Here is a 25,707-nt window from a genome sequence, read left to right as displayed (position 1 = left end):
CTATCATTTACAACAAATAAACAATCCCTGTGCCTCACCCCCTACACATACACAAATTTTAAAAGTAATTTAAGACTTTAGGCCTAGTTTTCCTTTAAAGGAACACGGCCATATCAGCTCTTCATTTATAAATTCCTCTGTTCAATAACAATTTGATTATTTAAAATATGTACCAATACAGTGCAACAGCGAACCAAAATGCCCCTTAATTTCAATATTTGCTTAAGTTCTTAGTATATATCAACTGGCCTTTTCAGCGATACACCAACTTAAACTAATTTGGTCTCTGCCCGGTTTATTATCTCATAATATTCCAAAAATCACATGTTCACTGTGGTACAGATATAGGAGCTATGGTAAAGGCAAAGCTACTAAAGTCAGGTTATTTTAGATAAAAAAATTAATCTCAACTCCATAAGAATTAACTTTTTCTTCACTTGGTTTCCTACCCTTGTAACACCAGAATATAAAAGAAAAAAAGAATCAGAACCATACCTGATCTTCTAAAAATGCTATCTTTTTTTCTTTCCCATTGGGGTATAGCTGTTTTACAATGTTGTGCTAGTTTCTACTGTACAGCGAAGTGGAGTTCCCTGAGCTATACAGCAGGTTCTCATTATTTATCTATTTTATACATATTAGTGTATATATGTCAATCCCCAAATATCAAATCATAACTTAATGTATGCCTCTGCATGTCAAGATACTAATCCACTCTGGTACAACCAGCTTCTTCTACAAGAGGGATACATTTACACTGATGATTCACTTTAGACATCCCCTACCCCCCGCCAATTTATGGTACGCAATTGTATGCAAGTTCATCTAGGTTGGACAAGGTTGCAGTTGTGGAGTTTTCCTGGCCAATCAGGAAATTTAAGGCTGCAATTTTAATTTAATTAATACCATATTCTAATTCAGTGAATCTGAAAGTATGCTGCCTAGATTCCTGGAGTCCTGAAAGGATGCCGATTACTTACAGCCAAACGATGAAGATGTTAAACTCCTTGGGGAATCCATCTACTGGTTTTTAAAAAAATTATTTTATGTATTTTATAGATCTGCATTCCCTGTAAGAATTCCTTATGAAGATTCTAGTGCTAAAAACATTCAAAGCTATTACCCTCAATCCCTGACCCTACTCTAGTGGCTCACAGAAGGCCAATACATGAAAATGCATCTAACGAGTTTACCACTTAATACACGTGAGCTAGCTAACTGTATTATCCAAAATATAGAGTCCCAGATGTCAGAGCCTATACAAAAGAGGGAAACAGGAGTTCCCTGGCTACAAGGCCAGGCCTGGGCAGTATTCTGAGTGGATGAACTTCATCACTTTCTTTAAGGCCCCAATTTCTCATGTTCTCAGTACCCCTACTTTGGCCCTAAATTCTAATTCCCAAAGTACTCCTAGTTTCAAAATTACCATCATTTTAAAAAGTACTCTCAATACGGATAAAAGAAAGAGCTAAGTATTAAACAGTATTAAACAAGTATTAGAAATCAGTAAGACAAAAAATAAAACTGGGCATAAACATAAACAATTTGTAGAAGTGCAAATGGCTTATCATTTGTAAACATGCTTAAATTCACAATAACTAAAGAAATTAAAACTTACACACACACAAAAAAAACCACCACTGGGTGGGAGAAGAAGCAACACATATATTGGTGTGAGAGTATAAAGAGGTATAACCTCTTCAGACAGTAATATGGCAATGTTTATTGAAATTTAAACTTCATATACCCTTTGGCCAAGTAATTCTACTTCTAGGAATTGTATGCCCAAAGTATTATTATCAAAATACTTAATATTTAATATTGGACTCATCAAATAATACAAGGTCCATCTATATACTAAATGATGGAATATGATACAACCATTTAAAAGAATGCAACATATATTTACGTAAGTTGATAAAGAGACCTTTTTAAAATAGAGTGGGTAAAAAAAAGCAGGCAAAGAATCATGATGTAATATGTGCCTTTTTGAAGAAGGAAGGAAGAGATGAAGGGAGGGAGAAGGGGGCTGAGAAAAAGAAACAGAAAGAAAGAAGGAAAGAAAAACAAAGAGAAAATTAGCTTCATAAATGTGCACAGCTAATTCTGTAAAGACATCTAACAGAATTTCACCAAGGGAAGAGAAACTAGAGGTTTTAGTAAAAAGAAATTTGCCCTTTTAGGGCTGTTAGAATTATTCTGTGCATGTATTACTCTTTCAAATACAAATGAATTAGTTTAAAATAAAAAACAAACAAAAAATAAAAACCATAAAAAATGCCTTGTCATCTTACTCCATAATTTCTCAACTCCTTTATGAAGTTGACCTGGGCTAGGTTTCAGTAGAAAATCAATCTGAAAGAGCTTAATTCATCTTAAGGTATAACTTGACCATAGCTCTTTAACTCTTCTTTTAGTCAATGAATCACCAATTCAGTATTTCCCAAAGTGTGTTGCATATATGTAAAAATATGTTAAGTGGAAAAGAATTCCTGTTCATATGAATTTGGAAGCCTCTGGATTAAATAAAGTTAAATGTCTTTTTTTACTGCTAGACAGTCCTGAGCTTTTTAAATGCACTCTGAATCTGCAAGACAGGGATACTGCATACATTATCTCCAAAACTCAGCTGACTGTGGCACATCTTTCGGTGTCAGTGTTATGTAGAAAACATTCCGGGAAACACTGATATAACTGTAATTTCATGGAATGTAAAAAAACAGTAAGAAGGCAGAGGCAGTATGAGAAAAGCTGTTTTTGAGGGATGAGCATCCAACACACAGGGAGGCCAACCCTGTCAGGGAGTCTTGTCCCAGGTTAGCTCTTCTCAGCAGGTACTACTTCTCACAGACAGTGCCTAGTGTCCTTTTCTGAATCCACAGGTTTTTTGCAGGTGTTATACTTTTTAATAATAGCTCTCATGCTAGTGGGAGCTCTGGAATGAGGTGAGAGCAGGTGAGAAACAGGAACCATTATCTGTAAACTGAATTTCTGTATATCACAAGTTGCCTATATAAAATGAACTGGTAACTATCTATATTAATATATTTAAATAGGTGAAAAGAAAAATTAACCGCCAGGAATATAAAGAGTAACATCTAACAACATAAATGTCCATCAACAGAGGAACAGATAAAGAAGATGTGGAATAATACTCAGCCATAAAATAATGCTATTTGCAGCAACATGGATGGACCTAGAGATTGTCATTCTGAGTGAAGTAAGTCAGACACAGAAAGACAAATATCATATGATATTGCTTATACGTGGAATCTAAAAAAAAGGGTACAAATGAACTTATTTACAAAACAGCAGGAGAGTCATGGATGTAGCAAACAAACTTACGGTTACCAGGGGATAAGGGAGTGGAGGGATAATCTGGGAGATTGGGACTGACATATACACACTACTATATATAAAATAGATAAGTAGTAAGACCTGCTGTATAGTACAGGGAACTCTACTCAATACTCTGTAATGGCCTATATGGGAAAAGAATCTAAAAAAGAAAAGAGTGGATATAAGTATATGTATAACAGATTCACTTTGCTGTTCACCTGAAACTAACACAACATTGTAAATCAACTACACTCCAATAAAAACTGAAAGAGTAACACCTAAGAATAAATACAAACAAAATTGGTAATGTAGACAAACCTAAACCTAAGAAAGTACCACTCTGAAATGCTAAGAACCCTCTAGTAATAATTGTCATCATTAGCCTGAGAACAGAATCGTCTATAATATGCAATGCATCAATGTTCTGATTATAAATACTAATTTAACTTTCTAGATGTTTGAATCCAATGTAAACTTCCAGTTCCCCCCGACGCCATGAGAACTAATGTTCCTAACAGTAATTCAAAGACACCGTAAGATCTTAAAAAGTATATTCCAAAACATGTAACATAAAATAAGTCAGTTCAGTTTCATTATCTGAATATTGGAGTTACCTATAAAATACTAATTTTCATTAGTTAATGGGATTACTTTCTTAACTATTCAGAAACTTAAGACTGTTCATCCTTAAACATTACCACTAGGTAACACAATTTTTTATCTAATCTAGTCCCATCTTGTCTATAATTAGATGGTGACATATACACAGAATGTTTGCTTATAGTCCAAATTCATGCCAAAGCCACCGTTAAACATACTCATGCAATAATCAGTTCTGGTTTTTTCCTGCTACTTATTATAACTTTACTAATGATAACAGAATCCACTGGGTAGTTTCAGCTTATGCTAGAAGGAGTAAACAAATGCTATCAGTTGGCTGCAAACTTCTATATATAAATACATAAGTAAGTGTGTAATGGTTTTATTTTATTTGGCATCCTTAGACCTCTTAAAAACATCAATTCTGCCTATTGTATTGTCTAAGTCATAGGGGAAGAGAATATTAAGCTATGAATAATCATCTTGAAGCCATTTTATACTTACTAGTATGTAATTTACACACTTAAATGCATGCCTAATAGGATACCATATTCTTCTTATAAGCAAAACACTGAAGTATGAAGAATTCAAGGAAGATTACAAAATAAGGCTTACTTTCACTGCAGCAATAAGACGAATGTAGTCACTAAGTAGTTCTGAAAACATATAAAAGTCAGCAAAAGCTTGTTCTTGATGTAACTGGTCTATCTTCTCCTCAACCTCTGCAAGCTGAGACAAAGCTCTAGACAGTGCAGTATGATCTTCAGAATTACCTAACATGGCAGCACTTTTAGCAAAGGCAGCTGTGTTGGCTGAAAGTTCTGAAATTAAAAAGTATGCACTTTTAGTGTTCATTAGTGAAATTTTTTAATATTGCATTGAATTTTAATGTTGTTCTAAATTTTATCTATTCACAAACTGCTCAAATATTTTAAAATAATAAACATGCAACAATCAGTCATTAAAATGCCTTGGGCAGATAAATGTTAACTGCTCAGAGCTCTACTGAAAATTTAGAAGAACCACTGCCTATATTCCCAGGGGATGAACTATGTTTAATAATAAAATAATCTCCCTTCCCTTTCTCCCCTAAAGTGCTCACTGTTTCTCTGTCTAGTCCTAAAAAAGACAAAAAATATATTTTTCATATGGAAAGCACTGGGAACACTCACAATTGATTTATACTACATTATTTGGCCTTTAAACATTTATTGAAAATAATGTCTATAATTTTTGATAAGAATATTATTTAGCTCACAGGAGGAAAGCAAAGTAAAATTGTACATGCAATTCACATAAATCTTATCCTTTTCTTCTTTGTGTGCAACAACAATGCGTAGTGAAATATTAAGAATTTTTGAAAAGATTTTTCAATGTGATTATTTCAGATACATCAAATAAAGAAAAACAGATGTCAAGGACTAACTATTATATTGCTTGGATTGCTCTGTTGCTCTGCATTATGTAAAGTTCTCTTAAAGAACCATAAAATGTTCCCTAAGAGAAAGAATACAAATAGCAAAAACTGTTATAAGTTACTTTCAATAATAAATGTACCAGTAGATTTTCTGTAATTATTTTTTGCAATGTATTGCTGGGAATGGCACATACTAAATTATTTATTGTTTTAGAAAGATGATTGTAAAAGCCATGTATTCTTCAAAAATAAAACCAAAAACCTCACCATGGAATCAAAAAATTACAACTAAAATTTTCTATGAATTTTTAACACCCCCTCCAGGTTTTTAAATATGGTATTTGAAAAATGAAGAAAATACTCCAGAGTTCTCTATGTAATATAGGTACAAAACTAACATTCTAAAGAAAAATTTCATCATTCATTTTTGAATTTCATTCCTTAATTATATAAGAGTTACCAATAAGACATCTTCATTCATTCATTAAACATGTTTAACAAAGAGTTAATCAGTTTTAATCCAAAATTCAAAATATACTTTTACAAGTTCAAGATTTTTCTCCTTCTAAACTAGAAGTTACATAAAATGGAACAGAAAACATTAAATAACGAAGTTGAAACAGAAAACATCCTCTTTAAAATATTCATAACTTTAAAATGTTCATTTTTAATAAAATTTAAATAAAATATCTGAATTAACTTACAGCGTTAAACATATAAATAACAAGACAAACAAACCTTTTCTATGACAGACCAAGGCTTCAACACTGGCATGAAGTTTCCTAAGTTGCTGATCCAGATTTTCAAATTGCTGCTGCTTTTCTTCGAACCACTAAGAAAAAAATGAAAAATGAAGCTAATTTAGCCAGAACAAACCACTGTAAATTAGGTTACCAATAAACAGCAAGCTACATTCCTTGTTTTAAAGCAACAAATTAACCATGTATAACCATGGTGGTCAACTGATGTGCTGAGAACTAAACTCAATAAGCAAATTAATATCCTATTTTCTACTTGTACAGCTTTAAAATGCAACTGTTGGGCTCATTAATTCATCTCATTATTCAAGTCAAAAAATCAGCTCTTACGGCATCCGATTCATTCATCTTGATTGTCATTTTGTTGACAGCGTCGGCAGCCTTGTTCACCATCCTCAATATTCCTGCTCCACTCAGAGCCTGTGTATTAACTGCTCTAGGCAGCTGGAATTGAATGACAAATAAGGGCAAACAAACCGGTTAAAAGCCTGGAGGTTTAACTGGCCACAGAAGGGACTGCCCCCACACACAGCCCCGAAAAAGAAAAAAGAAAAAAGAAAAAAAGGAGGTTGTATTTTCTTCACTCTCATACATTTCAATAGTGAGATGTAATTTCTCAAATACACTACTTCTCAAAGGAAAACTTAAAAAATAGACTTTCCATTTGTTTTTCTTCTGCACGTTTACATTTAGATGGAACAACACTCTGTTTGTCAAAATATATTAAGAAATTGCCAAGCACTTTAACACTGGCCACCTGTTTGCTAGCAGAAATAAACTGTTTATAAGGAAAAAAGAAGAAAGTCTTGAGAAAAATCTCCTTATGTTTAGTTAGGACTGTGTGATTTTGAATTTTTTAACAATTCTGGGGTTCAAGTAAATTTAAAAACAAATCTCAAACGGTAACAATTAGAGGATAAAATGTGCCAAATATAAAGAGCAGCATGGTTATAATTAAAGCTCTTTCAAATCATAAATTTGCACTTCAAAACCTTAATAAGACGATTAGAATGTAGACACACAAACACACATTATTCAACTATCTCTAAAATGAGGTCTGAATAAACTTATTTCAACACAATGCCTAAGCAACAACTTAGGGAATTCAGAATTAGACTATTTATAAGCCATTCTTTTAAATCTGGTTTTAATTTTTCAAGAAAGGGAATGATCATCCTACAATTATCAACGCAAAGAAGATATTTTGTTAGTAATTTAAAGTAATTAAAGCTAATTAAGCAAAAAAAAATCTTTGCTTTATTCCATCTATTAATGCAACTGTTTACTGAACACCTATTCTTATACAAATTATTACACTGATAATCATAAATGAGAACATTTACATATAAAAATTTAAAGTAGAAATAATACCTCTGAACTTTCCAAGAACTGCCTTAAATCAGGATCCTGTAGTAAAGTTGGATGCTTTACTGTTCTTTGAAGATACCTAGATTTAAGAATAAAATGCTCCTTTATTTATCAGTACCATCTTATTTTAAATCTTATTTCAACAAAATAAAAATTAAAAATAAAAAAAAAGATGTCCTCTGTTTGCCTCCTATCATATCAGTTTGCCTTCACTCTAATTATGTAGAATCTTATAGCAATTTAATGATTAAAAAGCTTTTCGTTCATCTTTTGAAAATTCATAATTATGTAAAAAGAGACATGGTGGGGGTGGGGGTAGGAATGGGGAGAGGTTAAATAACTTACCAAACTTCTCACTGCGAAGTATTAGAGTTATAAAAGGGTATATAGGTAAATTTATCAAATAATGCTATCTTTCGGTGGGTCATTATATTTCCAATTATTACTATACATATTCTAGTAATATATATATTACTATATAGTCCAGTTAAACTTTTTTTTTTTAAATTGTCATCATTACCAAAATGGAGAACAGCCTACCAATTTCTTTTTTCTTGGCAGCAGATTTTAATTATCAAGTAAGTTTTGGTCCTTATTTGACAAGGACTAAATTTTCTTCAATATTTTTATTTTTAAGGTTCTGCTATTTTTGATAAATGTCTTCCTTATATGACATCACATAAAATAAAAAGTAAAGAGAAACATCATTATTAAATCACTATTAGCCTAACTTTAGTAATTTTCCTTTACTAGAAAAGGTATAGCCCTGACATTCATAATAAATTACCAATCTTTCATAAAAAAAAGGTTCACTATTTGATGATCATTGATTACTTAACTAATCCCATTTTTTAAAAATTGCTCTTTCCCCAGATTAGTAACATGCAATAATATTTCAATTATAATATTTTACCTAACAGTTAATATACCTTTATTTCTGCAGCATAAATGTAGTCAGTGATGACTTCTCTCTCTTTACAAGATTATAAAGTATGCCTAAAATAGTTTCTAAAAAAAGTGATAATCTTTTCTAAAGTCAAACACTATATATAATGGTTAAAATGACTAATCGCTGCTTAAATGTTAACTTCTGTTTTTGTATATTTAAATAAAATACACACCATATTAAACTTCACTTTAAGTCAACAGCCCACACAAGAAGTCATTATAACAGAAACAGAGCATTTAATAGATATGTACAATGCAATCTACACTGTGGTTTTAAAAAGTATTTGAGGCTTACTTTATAAAGGTATAAAAGAGATGCAGTAGGAACACTAATCCTGTAAGTTTAAGAAATGTTGGTATTTTCCCACTGGAATTTTACTTACAATTTTAACACTGAAGTTCTCCAGTACTACTCTAGGTGAGTTATTTAGTTACTTAGACTGTGCACTGCTTAAAGCAGTCTGTGTAAGTTGTTCATCTGAGTGCACACAACAGCTGATAAATAGCAAGCACTCAGATGTTTGTAAAATGAACAAGCAGGAAGACAAAACATCTAGTACCCAAACCTTTAAGAAATATTCTAGTATTTCTACCTAAATGGAAATACCTAATACTATTTATATTCTAAAATAGCTTTTTAAAGTGAGTTCTGAAGAATACTAGTCTCATACAATATTCCATGAAAACGACTGGTTCTACAATCAAGAAAGTTTGAAATATATTACATACATATTCCTTTCTTTAAGACCTATAATGAACAGCAGCATATTAAATGCTGTGAGAAGTACTGCAGGAAAAAAACCTGGTTTAACTTTGCTACACCCTACATTTATAAACCTCAACTGACAACAGATTTCCTTTTTTCACCCTACCACATACTAGCAATCTGAGAAATCCATTCTGGAAAATGATATTCTAGAAAAAGAGATGGTAAAACTTTTCTTCTTAAGGGTTACATGAAAATAAAGAGCAATTAACCATTAAAAAAAGGTATTTGTAAATAGTCATCAATTCAGAATTAAGGTCAGAGAGGGCTGTAGATATATAAAGGAAGGATACAGAACAAAAAGGAAAAGAATGTGAGAAAAGTACATGAAAAGAAGTATGGAGAGAAGCAGAGACACTGAAGGAAGACAGAAGTTGGAAGATGCAATGGAACTGATGAAAAATAAGTATCAGATACAACAAGAGGTGGTCAGTAGTTGTTTTTGAGAATTGTGCTAAGGAAAAGTTATTGGTACATTTAGAATCACTTAGGGCTTTCAAATTCCTACTTACTTACCAAAACAAAATAAAGCAGGTTATACAAAATGCTTGAGAGGAACAGAGTTAAAGATATTTCTCTCGCTTAAGACTCAGACATGTGTGCTAAGAATGAGAGAACAGACAGGTAGAAAGAGCCTGGGTCTTTGATGACATTCATTTGTTCATTCAACATTTATTGAGCATTTACTACACATCAGTTACCGTTCTGAGTACTCAGAATGTACCAGTGAACAAGAGAACAGGATTCCTTCTCTAGTAGAGCTTTAATTTATTTATTTTTTAAGTGATTTATTTACTATTTATTTAATTTATTTTTGGCTGCATCGGGTCTTAGTTGCGGCACGCAGGTTCTTTGTTGAGGCATGCAGGATCCTTCCTTGCGGCACGTGGGCTTCTCTCTAGTTGTGGCGCGCAGGCTGCAGGGCACGTGGGCTCGGTAGTTGTGGCTTGTGGGTTCCAGAGCGCGTGGGCTCTGTAGTTTGTGGCATGTGGGCTCTCTCTAGTTGAGGCGCATGAGCTCAGTAGTTGTGGCACGTGGGCTTAGTTGCCCTGTGGCATGTGGGACCTCAGTTCCCTGACCAGGGATTGAACCCATGTCCCCTGCATTATAAGGTGGATTCTTTACCACTGGACCACCAGGGAAGTCCCTGGAGCTTTAATTTTAGTTAACAGAAGACGGAGAATAAATCATAAACATAAAAATTATGTAGTATGTGATAAGGTGGCAAATGCTGTGGAAAAATGAAAGGACAAGTGGAGAAAGGACAAGTAAATGGGATCAAGGGTGTAAGGTGTGGTTGATGGCGATGTAAACAGAATAGGTCAGAATGAAACCAATAATCAAAATAGGCTTCACTGGCAAGGTGACATCTGAATGTTTGAATCTGAAAGAGGTAAGGGAATTAGGGACACAGATACCTGGGAACAAAAGCTTTCTAGGCAGTGGGGACAGGGTAGGGGGTAGAACCCTAAGGTGGGAAGATGCCTGGGATCTTTGAGGAGCAGCAAAAAGGCGAGTGTGGCCTAGAGCAAAGTGATCAAGGAGGATAGGAGATCAAGTAGGTAACAGAGTGAGCAGTGCAAGTCATGTAAGAATCTATAGGTCATTATGAGGACTCTGGCTTTTATTGACTGAAACTGGGTGGGTGGACGAATAGGAGTGGGAAGATGATCTGACTCATGTTTTAAAAGGATGACCCTGGCTGCTATATTAGAAAAAAGAGTAGAGGTACAAGGATGGAAATAAGGAGACCAATGAGGAGTCTACCGCAGTTAATTCAGACATTTGGACTAGTAGTGGACGGGTAAAAAAATGGTTGTCCAGATATCAGAAGGAAGCAATAGGATTTCCTGATGGATCTGATAATACTAAACATCTGCCTACCTCCAAACTTCCTGATATGAACGAATGGATTAATCAACCGACACTAACTGTTTAGGCTTTGCCAGTTGGGTTTTCAGGTGCTTGTTATGATACACTTACACTTTAGAGAAAAGGAACAATGAATTTAAGTTAAATAACTTGTCCAAGGCCTCACAGATAGTGTGTAGTGTGTAATGGAGTGCAGGCTTCAACAGAGAAAGGATTCTAAAACCCTACACACTGTATAATGCTACTTTACATTTTTTAGTTTATATTTACAGAAGTGTATCCTTACTATAAAATAAATTCAATATGCTTGTAGGTAAGATATGAAGCACTCTTAAGAAAATCAAGTGAGCGATCTTCGGGATACTTAGAAGTAATTTCTGCTTACTTTACTGAGTGTGGCACAGGGAAATTACTTGGGTTCTTAACCACTCCCTGTCTCTTCCCATATTTCAATATCAGATGTTTATCCTTTTGTTCAAGATAGTTATCTGGATTCTCTAAGTTGTACAAACAAATAAATATGTAAATGAATACCAGAGTGTAAACAAAGAAATACTTCCTTGACCCGCCAGATCCAACTAGGTTATATATCCACAAATATGCCTATTCTAATGTTTAAATTTTAAGAAATGCCACAGAAAAATCACTTGAGAAAAATCATTCCAGCTCCTTTCCTTCTGTATCTTTACACCTATATTTTCTTTAGTTATCTTTTCTAATACAAAATGAACGCACAGTACACTGTTTCCTTTTTTCCCCCCCCACTACTGCAAATTCCACTAAGGTAGTGTTTAACAAGTAACATTTATCAGTAAGAAACTATCTTCACATATGCACTAGGTCAAGTTTCAATATTTCCTTAAAACTCTCCTCAGTGTTGCACAGTGAATGAAGATATGGTTTAAGTACTATGCAATGCATTCAAGTTAAAAGAAAGGTGAATGTAGAATCAAATTATATGCCCTTGGTACAATAAATCTTCATTAACTTCCTTATCAAGAATGCCATCCAAAATATTTCAAATTTACTCACAGAAAAATAGGACTGGAAAGGCTTCTCAAAAGGTCATGGTTATACTTTCAGGAAGGACTAAGCAAAATCAAGGCAGCACATTATCTACCTTTACTCTTAAAAACACTCATTCTATGACCTCTTTCACAAGAGAATCAATTTTAATGCCTAAATTAAACTTCTTTCAATGCAATTTAAATCCTTTTCCTGAGTAACTGCTGAGTCTCATAGATATAATCTCATCTTTTAAGTCTTTAAGATTTTAAGCTGCACACTAGCTTTTCTTATTGCAAATTGTTCAAACCTGACTTTACTGTGGTATTTTCTTAAAATTGAAACAATTTATTACTAAAACCCAGAAATACACTGCCTCAAAAAGAGTTTTACAAAATAATTTGTACCCTATAGATATATATACTACTTCCTAAAATCTGTCCTATCTATGCCAACCACTAATTTTAAGCCAAGAGACAAAATAAGACAGAGAACAAATAAGCACATTCAATTAAAATAACAAACAAAAACTATGAAATTAGAAAATGTATTAAGTGCAGGTAATTACCAACTTATGTACTACAAATTGAGCTTTAAGATAGTTTTGAACTTGTTTTCTCACATTTTCAGCATAGCAAGGAAGGAATGTTAAGATTCTGGGAGTGGGATTCCTCCCATCCATTTCCCGTTTAGTCGGCCACAATGAACACAAGTCTTCAAAGCCATAGGAAATGTGTCAGGTCAATAAGTCTAAAGCAAGGCACAGCATATATATCTATCAGCCTTTAACTATACAGTCAACTCGAGCAATGACTAATACTTCTGTACACTCAAGTCAAAATCAATTATAAAGAGTTGAAGGAGGGAGCACAAACCTAATTTTTCATTGTATTTAATAACATCTCAGTATTATTGGAAGTAATAATTCAAAGGAAATAATTCAGATGAAAATAGGTATTACTTTGTTAGACTATAATGAGAATAAAAATGGAACAAGTATACAGTACTGTGTTTCTGAATGAATCAATTTTCTTAATAAAAGCTTATAGCACTTAATAAGAGTAATCAAGTGGTACTTTGAGAATTTTAATACTTAAAATATACTTGTGCCATTTAATGGAATTAGACTTATACTACTGAAGTAAAAACATTAGAGTAATAAAACACAGCTGATTAGAATTACCTTTCAAGAGCTGCTCTTCGTTTTTCTACAAATTCTGTGGATGATGAATCTTCTTTACCCACTTTGACCTTGGTCATGCCTTTGAAAAAATTGAAAGACTCATGATTTTCTATTACTGAGAAACATTCTTTTATAATCATTTCTACATAATTTAAAATATATTTTAAATTTGAACTTGACAAAAAAGCTATAATTATAACTAGTATCATAGTTTTGAGAAATTAACATCTGTACTTGGCAAGCACTTATAAGGTAAGTTTTAAAAGAGTACAGCTAAAGCAGAGGTTGAGCTGTGTCTGTAGTTTTCTAACCTATAACTGTTTGGACTCTATCTGACATACATTAAACTCTTGGTAAGTTAAAATGTGTTTGCATTTCAATATGCATAATGGAGTTCAAATTAGTAAATTTAAGCACATTTGATATCTTCATCTCATATGAGCAATAATTAATGTTCTTTACTTTGGGGACTAGAAAAATAAAAGTAAGTGTAATCCATTAATATGCTAAGTATTTCCTCTGTTGCAGATTCTAAGAACATGTTTATTTATCATAGCTGGTTTTATAACAGTTTGAAATAATGAGCTCTTTCACAGAGATATTTAGAACTCTTCAAATTTAGAGAATAAAAATCATGCTAATCATTTCTGTATTAGCAATTTCAATTTTAACACTACTATCAGATTGCAGATTTTTCTTCTTTCCCTGTTCTTTTTACTCTCAAAATTCGATTCTGTAGAAATGAAGTAATGACATATGTACAACATGGATGAACCTTAAAAATATCATGCTACGTTGACAGAAGCTTGTCACAAAGGACCATGTATTATATGGTTCCCTGTTTTTTGAAATGTCCAGAATTGGAAAATCTATAGAGAAAGAAAGTAAATTAGTGATTGCCTGGGACTGGGGGTGGATGAGGAAATTAGAGGATGATGGCTAAGGGGTAACAGAAATATTCTAAAACTGACTGTGGTGAGGTATGCACAAGTCTGAATATATGAAAAGCTAATAATGAATTATACAATTTAAATGGATGAATTGTATGGCATGTGAATTATATCTCAATAAAGCCATTTAAAAATAGATCATGTAAAACCATGTAATTCTTATTCAGGTTGGTACACCTGGTGAAAAACGATATATCACCTATGAATGTTTTAACATAATTCCTCTGAAATACAATAGTTTGAAAAGGAAAACTCATTCAAACACTTAAAATTACCTACCTTGAGTGGATTACTAGGTGTGGGATGTTATTTCACATATTCTGTTTTTGTGAAAAAAAAAACCTTACCACTATATAATTTTTTGCTTTTTTAAATTCTGTGATCTTCTGCTCATGCTACTTCCTAGAGGTAAGTAACCATTATGTGCCACTGCGGTAAATAAAAACTAACTGTAAGCAGTTACTCCTTAATACTTTTCAACTTCTTTGTTGCTCTTTTAAAAGCTTCACAAAAATAGTGCTTTTTAGTCAACTAAGGTTCTATAAAAGCAGTAACAGTTATATGCTAATGAAAAGACCCCTCTTCCTTCAGTGGCAGTCACAGCTTCCCAGGAAAGAGAAGTTACTATTCTTATTACACCACTGTGTTTGTTACTTGAAAACCACTGGGTATATAATTAAAAGGGCCTCTCATATTTAAAATTTTTCTTAGACAATATATTCATTTTTATTTTTAAAAATTGATGGACAATATGAAATTTTTTTAATGACTGCTTCTCTACTTGATTTTCTGCCAGGAACTTCACAGAACAACTTGTTACCCACCTTCAATAACTGAAGTTCAGACTTTATGCACACGTTTAGAGGAAACTGTTTAACTTGGCTTCATCTTTTATTTAACTACAATTATTTTTCCTGCTAATTTCTTTATTTATATCTTTTATTTAAACTGCATTTTATGTGGTTGCCTCAAATTCTTTCAATCTCCTTTTAATTCAATAATTTGTGGAAGGTTGAAGATTATTAGGGCAAAATATTAGTTTGAAACACAACAAACTTGGGCATAAAAATTTAGTTAAAAAAATTTTTTTTTCTGGCTCAATGTTTAAGGCCTAAACTAGTGCATCTAGCCATCAAAATGAGAAAAACTATTTTTTGTTTTTTTCTCTTTTGATATATAAAAATAGCTGTACAACTTAAAGAAAAAAGGATATTAATAACAAATAATTTATGATAAATGAAACTCAAGCTCACTGCATAGATAATGGGAGGCCAAAAGATACCACTGCAACAGTTTAGAGGACAGAGAAATAACATTATTAACTAGACTAGCAGTTCTCAGAGTATGGGTAGCATATTCGTAAGGTTTCTGAGACCCTTTGGGCTGATGGGGGATATATACAAAAATCGACCTTCATAATACTAAGCTGCTATTTGTGTCTTTTTTGCTCCCATTCTTTCATGAGAGCTCAGTGGAGTTTTCCAAAAGTTATATGATGTGTTGTATCACAACAGGTAGAGTGTAGAAACAGATACGAAAATACAGCTATTTTCTATTAAACCACAATTTAAAGAGATTTTGCAAAAATGTAAAAAACAAAAGCAAGCCACTCAATAAATTTTTTGTCTTATAAAAATTATTTTTCACAAAAATTTTTAAATTTGTTAACAGGTAATGAGTTTATTATTATTATTATTATTATTATTTTTTTTTTTTGCAGTACACAGGCCTCTCACTGTTGTGGCCTCTCCCGTTGCAGAGCACAGGCTCTGGACACACAGGCTCAGTGGCCATGGCTCACGGCCCAGCCGCTCCGCGGCATGTGGGATCTTCCCGGACCGGGGCACGAACCCGTGTCCCCTGCATCGGCAGGCAGACTCTCAACCACTGCGCCACCAGGGAAGCCCCGAGTTTATTATTTTTAAGTGCATTAATAAATACAATTTAAAAATTCTCATATAATAGGGACTTCCCTGGTGGTGCAGTGGTTAAGAATCCACCTGCCAATGCAGGGGACATGGGTTCGAGCCCTGGTCTGGGAAGATCCCACATGCCGCGGAGCAACTAAGCCTGTGCGCCACAACTACTGAGGCTGCGCTCTAGAGCCCACAAGCCACAACTACTGAGCCCACATGTCACAACTACTGAAGCCCGAGTGCCTAGAGCCTGTGCTCTACAACTAGAAGCCACAACAATGAGAAGCCAACGCACTGCAATGAAGAGTAACCCCTGCTCGCTGCAACTAGAGAAAGCCCACGCACAGCAACAGAGACCCAAAGCTGTCAGAAATAAATAAATAAAATAAATTTATTTAAAAAAAATTAAAAAAGAGAAAGAATATAATAAATACATTTAAATATATCAGGTTTCAAAAATCATAAAAGATATGGATAAAACTGCTTTTCAAATCAAATGTTTAAAAAAGTAAAAACAATAACTTAAAGATAAGTAAAATTCATTTTGAATACTTTTCAGAATAATCATGTATATAAAAAAATAGAGATAAATAAAAACCTATGACTGAAAAGCTTGGAAAATATACTACAAAATTTTAAGACATGACAGATGTTTTTTAATGGTGGGAAAATGGAGGTTCTCCTCCTCTTTTGTAATATTCTGCATATTCTTAACTAAGTAAGAATTTATTACCTGTAAAAGTAGAAATGTTTTTAAATGTTAAATTGAAGTACGTAATAAACTAAGATGAGTTTAAATAGCTCCTGTGTGAGAAAGGCTAGATCAAATCTTTTTGTACAATGTATAGCTAAGCACAAAACACCTCCAAACCCTTAGAAAAATGTTAATATACTAATAATATTGAATATTCTCTAAGTGTTACTCAATAATAAGATACTCTAATGACTCAAAGGGTTTTTAGTTGCTTTCACCTTGTCAAATATTTAACAACATTATATAAATCAAATCCTCAAGTGTTAGAAAATAAAACTTAGCTATACACTCTTCAGTTGATGAATGACTATCAAAAACAGAATACTTAAATCCAGTATTTCTAGATATTGAGATGTCATGATAGTGAATGATCATGGAATATACACATCTATACAGTTAAAACTGAACTAGTAAGAGTAACAACAATAAACTTTTAAAAATTCATACTTACCTACTATACTTTTTTCTGGAGCTGGTGGCACAATATAACCGACATGTAAATACTTGCTTGCTAACTTGCTATGCAAACCGAGAAAGTCACTAAATCTTCTTTTAACTGAAAATTCACTCTTACTGAACATGGAAAGAGAAGTCTACAAGTGAAGAAGAGGTATTTCAAATTTTGAATACTAAACAATTTTTTAGAAGTTAATGTAATACATAATTGTGAACATGCATATATACATATCACACACACTGATCTACTCTGAAAAAAATGCAGAGTAGCTAACTAATGTGATGTAAAGATTTCTAACAACTGAAAAACACCCAAATCATAGAATTTTTTTTTTTTTTTTACAGAAACTTAAGAGGACAGAAAATGTTTGCTTTATTCTACCCTTAACTCATCTCATTGACTCTACCTGTATTTATGCTACTGATTCTTAAATCTTTACCTCTGGCCCAGATCTCCTCTGAGCTTCAGTCCAATAATACATAGCCCAAGGGAAACCTACACTTAAATCTCACTGCCACCTCAATTTCACCATATTTTTCCCTGCTCCAACATAAGTTCCATGAGTGAAGGGCATTTCTTTGTGTTGTTTACTACTATACTGTAGTCCTTAGAAAAGAGCCTGACCCCAAGGTATTTAATAAATAAGTGTCTGTTCAATGAATTAACAAATCTGACTCCATACTGTGCTCCTCTCCTTGTGTTGCCTCTTCTCCAGGATCACTCCAACAACCACAAAGTTCCTCTAGACAAAAACTCAGGGGCTTCCCTGGGGGCGCAGTGGTTGGGAGTCCGCCTGCCGATGCAGGGGACACGGTTTCGTGCCCCGGTCCAGGGAGATCCCACATGCCGCGGAGCGGCTGGGCCCGTGAGCCATGGCCGCTGAGCCTGCACGTCCGGAGCCTGTGCTCCACAACGGGAGAGGCCACAACAGTGAGAGGCCCGCGTACCGCGGCGGGGGGGGGGGGGGGGGGCGCGGGGGACGACTCAGACATGGGAGGGAGGCTCAAGAGGGAGGCAATATGGGAATATATGTATACTTACAGCTGATTCACTTTGTTGTACAACAGAAACTAACACAACATTGTAAAGCAATTATACTCCAATAAAGATTAAAAAAAACACACACACACACACTTAGGCATCCCCCCTTCCTCACTCCTTACATCCAAGCCCTACTGATTCTACCTCCTATACATCACAAGAAGCCATTTATTTCACTCAACCCTAGAACTAATTCCTTAGTATTAAGAATCGCTTCTCACAGCTAGGACTGTTTCAGATCCTCTCTCTTTAAGATTTGAAGGTCTACAATCCCTTTAAGGATTGCAACCGCCTCTTAACTGGAAATCCTGACCTTTACTTTGATCCTCCCAATCCATACTGAGTCAGAGAAAGCTTTCTAGAACAAAGATCAATTGTACCACATTCTTGTTTGAACCTCTTCAATGGCTCTCCATTATATATACTAAGGATGAAGGCTGAATTCCTAATGTGGCTGTTCATAATATAGGAAGGCTTACTGCCAAACAATTTAATCTGGCATCACTTCCTGCAGATCCTAGAAAGAACAATGCTTTCTTGATTTCTGGCTTTTACACAAGCAAATCCCTTTGTCCCTCTCCCACCCAAATCACTTCTCCTACCTTTGCCTAGATTAGATCCCTTCCCGCATACTCTCCCGGAATACTTTACCTACCAAACCACTCAGAACTCATTGTAGCTATTTATATGCAACTTTTACTGGATGATAACCTTTGTAAAGACAGTGATCACTTACACCTTAATCACTGTAGTATCCTCATACTACACATGGTGAGGCCTCAATATTTTTTTAAAGGAGCAAAAGACTTACCTTTGTTGTTACTCTATAAGCCATGTAAGCATTCATGCCATCACCTACAAGAAAAGTCAAACTGTTAAAAATCATAAGCTTAACCACATGCACACACACAAGGTAACTATATGAGGTAATACATTAACTTGATTGTAGTAATCATTTTATAACATATATTAAATCATCACACTGTACATCCTAAATACACACAATTTTTATTTGTCAATTATACCTCAATAAAGCTGGGAAAAAAACAAAACAAGCTGCCACGAGTTTAAAAATAAAAGTACCATTTTAATATTGTAATAATGCATTTAGTTAAGAAAAATAGCACATTAACAACCAAGCTAATTATCAAAAAGAAGCAAGTACAAAATATAATAAATATTAACTTACCAACTTTCTCTGGATCTGATACACCAATTTCTATATCAAAAACATCTCCATTTGCTTCTTCTTCAATCTAGAAAATTTTTTTTTGTTATTAAAGATTCCAGTTTATATTACTGTCATAATCTAATACCTATAATTTTTACCATCTATCTTTTATTAGGGTCACTGTCACATCAATTTGAAAAGTCACTCAGCACTCCATTTATGAAAAACAATAAAAGCTTTCACATTTCCTGACTATGTAAAAGATACACACACACACAAAGACAACAGGAAAAGCATCACTGGGAGAAGGAACAGAAAATCTTGTTTTCCTCCAACTCCTCAGATATAGAGAAAACGTTGTAGTCTTCTGTAGGAATATTGTGGAATGTTTTTGTTCTATATACTCAATCTTCAGATTCAGATTATGAAAATAATTAATTCCTTGATTTTTTTTAATATTAGTATTTTTCAAGGTTGTATCTCTCCTCTTTAAAAACCAGGAGGTAGCCATTACTTTTGCCAATAGAATCCTATATACTTGCAGGAATTATAAGCAACTTGAGCACCATGATTTCACCAATTACCTAGTAAACACATGTTCTTCTTGAAGCCAATGAAAGTACTATAAAGCTCACTGAAAAAAGAAGTAGGAAAAATGATAAACCTACGGGACTACAGAGAAGCACTTTTCATCCATTGTAAATAAGCAATCCTTATTAATAGCAGTTCTGAGGGAAATTTTTGTTACTTTCAAGAAGAAAACACAGAAACTTAAATCTTGCAAATTTTAAAAGCAATATTAATAGTCTAAAGCTACCAAAAATAAAGGGATGTTTTTCTAATGATAATTTTTTTCAAAGTTGCCCTCCTGTACAGATTTTTTAAAAGTAAGACTTATTTGAACTGTAACACACATAAAGTATATAAATCCTAGGTAAAGAGCTCAATGATTTTTACAAAGTAAACACATCTTCGTAACCAGAATGTAGATTAAGAAAAAACACCATCATTACACCTTAGAAGGTCCTCATGCTTCCCCTCCACTCACAACACATCTCTTACTCTGCCGACATCACTATTAACATTTATTATACTTTTATCAAATAAAATTACTCAAGATACCACTTTATTGTGATTAAGTTTTCAAAGCACTTTCAGACATTACCTTATTTGACCAAGAGAGGAACACTGAGAGGCACACATTACCATCATGAGATCACAAATGACAAACTGCTTGACTTGAGAAGGACAGTGATGTGCCCAAGTTACTGGATGAAAAAGGGGTGGGATAAAATTAGAAGCCAAATCACCTGACCTCTTTAGTTCAGTGTTCTTTTCCAAACATTTCTAAAAGGCTTTGATTACAAATGACTAACAGTAAAGAAATGTTGGGTGGGGGACAAAAAATGTATTATTTACATATTAACTTAGAATATAAACATTTTTCCATACCTCCTCCCTGGATCTGTCAAAGATCACAGGAGCAGACATACTCTTTGATTCAATTCTGGGAGCAATGAGTGTCGTGGGGGTCACAGGTGTGACTGCAGGAGAAGGTTCTGAGGAGAGTATAGGTTCCCTTTCTGGACTGTCCAGAGAAACTTCTTCTGTAGCTTCTAGATAAAAATTAAACAAGTTAGTTGAGGACACTGGTAACAAACTCCCAATAGTCTACAGAGCAGTCAATAAATTATGAAAAATATTTTTATATGATCCACAATATCAAAATATTATTTTAAAATAACTGTTATAAATAATTTATGAATCCTTCCTTAATTGTTTATCAAAACTTTAAAACCAACAGTGACTTTGTTGATTTTAGGAAGAATCCCAGTAAGTCAGCATAACTGTCTATACTAGTGGTAGGGATAAAGCCAGTAGGAAAGCAATGACGTGGATAATTCCACATTCATTTGTGTTTGGATCTGTAATATATCTAATACGTGTGGTAACTTACCTTCCAAAATCTTGTATTCAGGCTAACATTACTATTCCTTTATACATATGAACACAAATTTCATGGCAGAAAACTGCCCGGAACTATCCCAACTGGGATTAAAACTTTGTTATGGAAAGTCCACAATGTTAGTAATCTAAAGCAATTAACCACTAAAGATTACTGGATATTAGCTGAATACACAAATACGACGCAAAACAAACAGGTGCCTAGGTTTTCATTTAAAGTGTTCGTTCATTTGAAAAATCTAAAATTAAATATATTTAAAAACAAATCAAATCGATAAACTGAATGTCTACAAACTATGTAACATGTGCTAAATGCAATGGAGAACCATAAAGAAATGTAAAATATCATACCTGCCCTCAGGGAGTTTATAATCTAGTTGGGAAAATAAGACATAAGCATGTGGAATGTTAAATAATAATAAAAGAAAAATAACAGCCAAGAGAAAAAGAAAATTACAAGACATTTAATTGCTGTATGAACTAAAGAATAAACGCTATAATTTGAGTTAAGTGGGACAGAATAATTTAGGCTGGGAAAATGAGGAATATTTTATGAAACCGAATTGAGAAGATCTGAATGAGTTTAGAGAAAAAATGAGGGAAGCATTCCACGAAAATGAAATACAGTTGACCCTTGAACAACGCGGGAGTTAGGGCTGCCAACCCTCCACACAGTCAAAAATCTGAGTATAACGTATAGTTGGGCCCTCCATATATGTGGCTCCTCTGTATTCGAGGTTCCACATCCTTGGATTCAGTCAACCTCAGATCAAGCTGTACTGCAGTATCTGCTAATTTAAAAAAATGCACATTAGTGGACCCGAGCAGTTCAAACTCATACTGTTCAGGAGTCAACCATAACAGCATAAGCTAAAAGCAAAGCCAGAAAAGTGAAAATTACAATCAGTGGCCAAAATGATAATCTGTTGGTTTATAGAATGCTACCAGGAAAAGGCAGGCAGGAGTATAAAGGAAACAGGATCAGATCAGCCGTTTCTAACCTGAGTTTCCTACATTCCTTGAGGTTTGGGAAGGTAGTAATGATAGTGAGTCATTTTAATACCTCAAAAAGTATATCACTAGTAACATGTTATTTACCTGAAGTGGTATCTTACCTCTTGGATTAGGAGGTACAAACTACTATGCATAAAATAAATAAGCTACAAGGGTATACTGTACAGCACAAGGAATACAGCCAATATTTTATAACTATAAATGGAGTATAAACTTTAAAAATTGTGAATCACTATGTTGTAACCTGAAACTTACACAATATTGTACATCAACTATACCTCAATAAAAAAAATAAGTAAAAATTTTTTTAAAAAAGAAAATAAAATGGATAGAGACTTAGGTTCAGCAGACCAATGCACAATTTGCTTTAAATTCTTCCCATGAAAAATTATTTTAGTAAAAGTGATCTAACATACTACAAATTAACAAAAATTAATTAAAACCAGACCTAAAGATTCCATAAAATGCCCCATATATAAGTACAAAGATTAGCATTTCCTTGGAAGAGATACTTTGCAGATAAGTATAAACTGATTATGTCAATGTCAGCTAAGTAATATTTCACTCATACCAGAGACACCAGAGAATTTTTTAAACAAAGGAATACTCATTAAACTTAGATTTGGTATCATTTGCTGAAAAGTGTAAGTGAAATAAGCTAAATACCCTGGCAGAAACAATTCTAAAAGTCTAGGACAATTTCAATATTGGCAATTTGCTCACCCTCCCTTATTCTTCTAGGACAGTTTCCTAGTATGTTCAGTGTAGCTTAGTGCAGGATGTAAGTAATGGTGGAAAGGGGCTCTGTAGTCACCCATATTTGGTGAACACTCTGTAAGTAAGCTAGTAACAGTAACAAAAGTCACACTTGAACTTTTTCTAATACCACTTCTGACATAATAGTATTTGAAATGCTACCCAAAATACATGAGCATACATACCAATTACAATCTAATCTTATGGTTTTAAAACCAAATGGCTAAATCACTAGAGCAATACCTATAGTTTCTCCTCTGATACATGTCTTAGAACACCTAATGATGTCATTATGAAATGCAGCTGAGTTTAAGACGAAAGATAAAGCATAAACAAAAGAAACAAAAGAAACAAATAACTATTTTTACTGCTTAGTCCATGTCTCTCCTTAAAAACAAAGACAAACAAAACAAACACTGACATTGACCATATTTGTATCATTATATTTAGTATAGGCTGCACTAGGTAGACTAAAACACAAAAAAAGATTTTTCTAATCAAGCTTAGTAGGCAAATATCACTGTACAATCCGCATGTGGCGAACTGATCAGCTGGGCACACTGTAAACAAGAAAACCCTCTTTCCTTACACAAACACACATACACAGTTCTGTTTTTAGAGTTTCAGCACACTCATTAACAGAATTCTGAGACTTAAAGGTGAAAGATCCTTTAATAAAATGGATAATCTAAGCGTTCTATGTATGACCCTCTACTATTAGAGGAATAGGCACAATTTTAGATTAGCACCTACTTAGCAGAGAAAGAACTTGTGTCATCTTTCAGATTAAAACATAAATGCCATGAAAAAACTTTTAAGGACTGCCTGGAAAAAAGTCCATGAAAGGAAAGAAAAAGGAATATTACAACTTTGGTTAACTATCATGATACTCTAAGTTGTAAGGCAGCTACAAAAAAAGGGGGGGTGGGGGTAGGAAAATGATTGGAATTTGGTATCACATTTTTAACTTTCTGACGTGAATTCATAAAATACATGAATTTATCTGCAGTGAAAACTTTTCATATATCAAGCAGGAAATTATATGGACCTCTGTGATGGAGGATTGTATCTTTAAACATATTTGTAGGGGACTTCCCTGGTGGTGCAGTGCTTAAGAATCTGCCTGCCAGGACTTCCCTGGTGGCACAGTGTTTAAAAATCCGCCTGCCAATTCAGGGGACACGGGTTCGATCCCTGGTCCAGGAAGATCCCACATGCTGCGGAGCAACTAAGCCTGCTCACCACAACTACTGAGCCTGTGTGCTGCAACTACTGAAGCCCGTGCACTCTAGGGCCCGTGTGCCGCAAATACTGAAGCCCATGCGCCTAGAGCCCATGCTCCACAAGAAGAGAAGCCACAGCACCACAACAAGGAGTAGCCCCCGCTCGCCCCAACTAGAGAAAGCCCTCGTGCGGCAATGAAGGCCCAACGCAGCCAAAAAAAATACAGAATGGTTTGAATATTCAACCACTATAAAAGCTGAGGATGTATTATTAAGTTTTCACTCATGAAAGCCAGTTTAGGTAAATTAAGCTCTTAAATACACAAAGATTTACTATTTTAATTATTTGTGTCACTAATTCTAAGGAAGATTTTGCTTTTTAATATCCAAACATTAATTTGTACCTAAATTTTAATCTTAAAACAGATAACTGTTTTAAAGAGTCCAATTTTTTAAAAGGTAGAATGGACTACACCAAATCCTGCCCCCATATCAAAAATAAATTCCTGAAATATCAATTTACTCACCTAAAATTCAATCAAAATGGAACATGTGGTAAATACTGAAGCATTTTATTAAAACAGATTTCAAATATATGTAGACTATAAATTGATTGTTTTAAATTATTTTTTTATTTAAAAAAATTTTATTTATTTATTTTTGGCTGCATTGGGTCTTCATTGCTGCGCACAGGCTTTCTCTAGTTGTGGAGAGCGGGGGCTACTCTCTCTTGCGGTGCATGGGCTTCTCATTGCGGTGCCTTCTCTTGTTGTGGAGCACAAGCTCTAGGCGTGCAGACTTCAGTAGTTGTGGCAGGCGGGCTCAGTAGTTGTGGCTTGCGGGCTCTACAGCGCAGGCTCAGTAGTTGTGGTGCACGGGCTTAGATGCTCCACAGCATATGGGATCCTCCCGGACCAGGGATCGAACCCATGTCCCCTGCATTGGCAGGCGGATTCTTAACCACTGCGCTACTAGGGAAGTCTCTAAATTAAGTGATTTTTAAGTCCAGAGTTTAATTTTGCTTTGTGACAACTTGTAAGTAATAAGAAAATATAATCACTTGCTATTTCTCAAAGTATGAATGCCACAACCATTTGTTTGAGTCCAAGTACTGATCAAAATAATCAAATTATTAGTGTGACTTATTTTCACATGCTTAAAACCAGAAAGGATCACATTTGTGCTTCTTTCAACAGTCTTTATT

At 34.1% G+C, this 25,707-nt stretch overlaps 1 protein-coding gene across 2 annotated transcripts in view; it reads right to left on the bottom strand.

Moving 5' to 3' along the window:
* The window catches only part of SNX2 (sorting nexin 2), a 53,203-nt gene that overhangs the window by 5,296 nt on the left and 22,200 nt on the right, over nt 1-25,707 (bottom strand). The window contains exons 3-12 of one of the 2 annotated variants that reach the window (XM_060143476.1): nt 20,998-21,161; nt 19,564-19,630; nt 19,186-19,229; nt 17,328-17,469; nt 13,257-13,335; nt 7,486-7,561; nt 6,445-6,558; nt 6,095-6,188; nt 4,713-4,760; nt 4,555-4,595 (exon numbers count right to left, since the gene is read on the bottom strand). In XM_060143476.1, coding sequence (XP_059999459.1) covers nt 4,555-4,595; nt 4,713-4,760; nt 6,095-6,188; nt 6,445-6,558; nt 7,486-7,561; nt 13,257-13,335; nt 17,328-17,469; nt 19,186-19,229; nt 19,564-19,630; nt 20,998-21,161 — 869 coding nt within the window. Of the gene's footprint in view, nt 1-4,554; nt 4,761-6,094; nt 6,189-6,444; nt 6,559-7,485; nt 7,562-13,256; nt 13,336-17,327; nt 17,470-19,185; nt 19,230-19,563; nt 19,631-20,997; nt 21,162-25,707 lie in introns of both variants that reach the window. The other variant, XM_060143475.1, reaches the window with a different exon arrangement.

This window comes from Lagenorhynchus albirostris, chromosome 3 (assembly GCF_949774975.1).
Source record: "Lagenorhynchus albirostris chromosome 3, mLagAlb1.1, whole genome shotgun sequence".
Classification (NCBI taxonomy): domain Eukaryota; kingdom Metazoa; phylum Chordata; class Mammalia; order Artiodactyla; family Delphinidae; genus Lagenorhynchus; species Lagenorhynchus albirostris.
The sequence above is the reverse complement of the archived record's forward strand: the minus strand, read 5'-3'. Positions and strand labels throughout refer to the sequence as shown.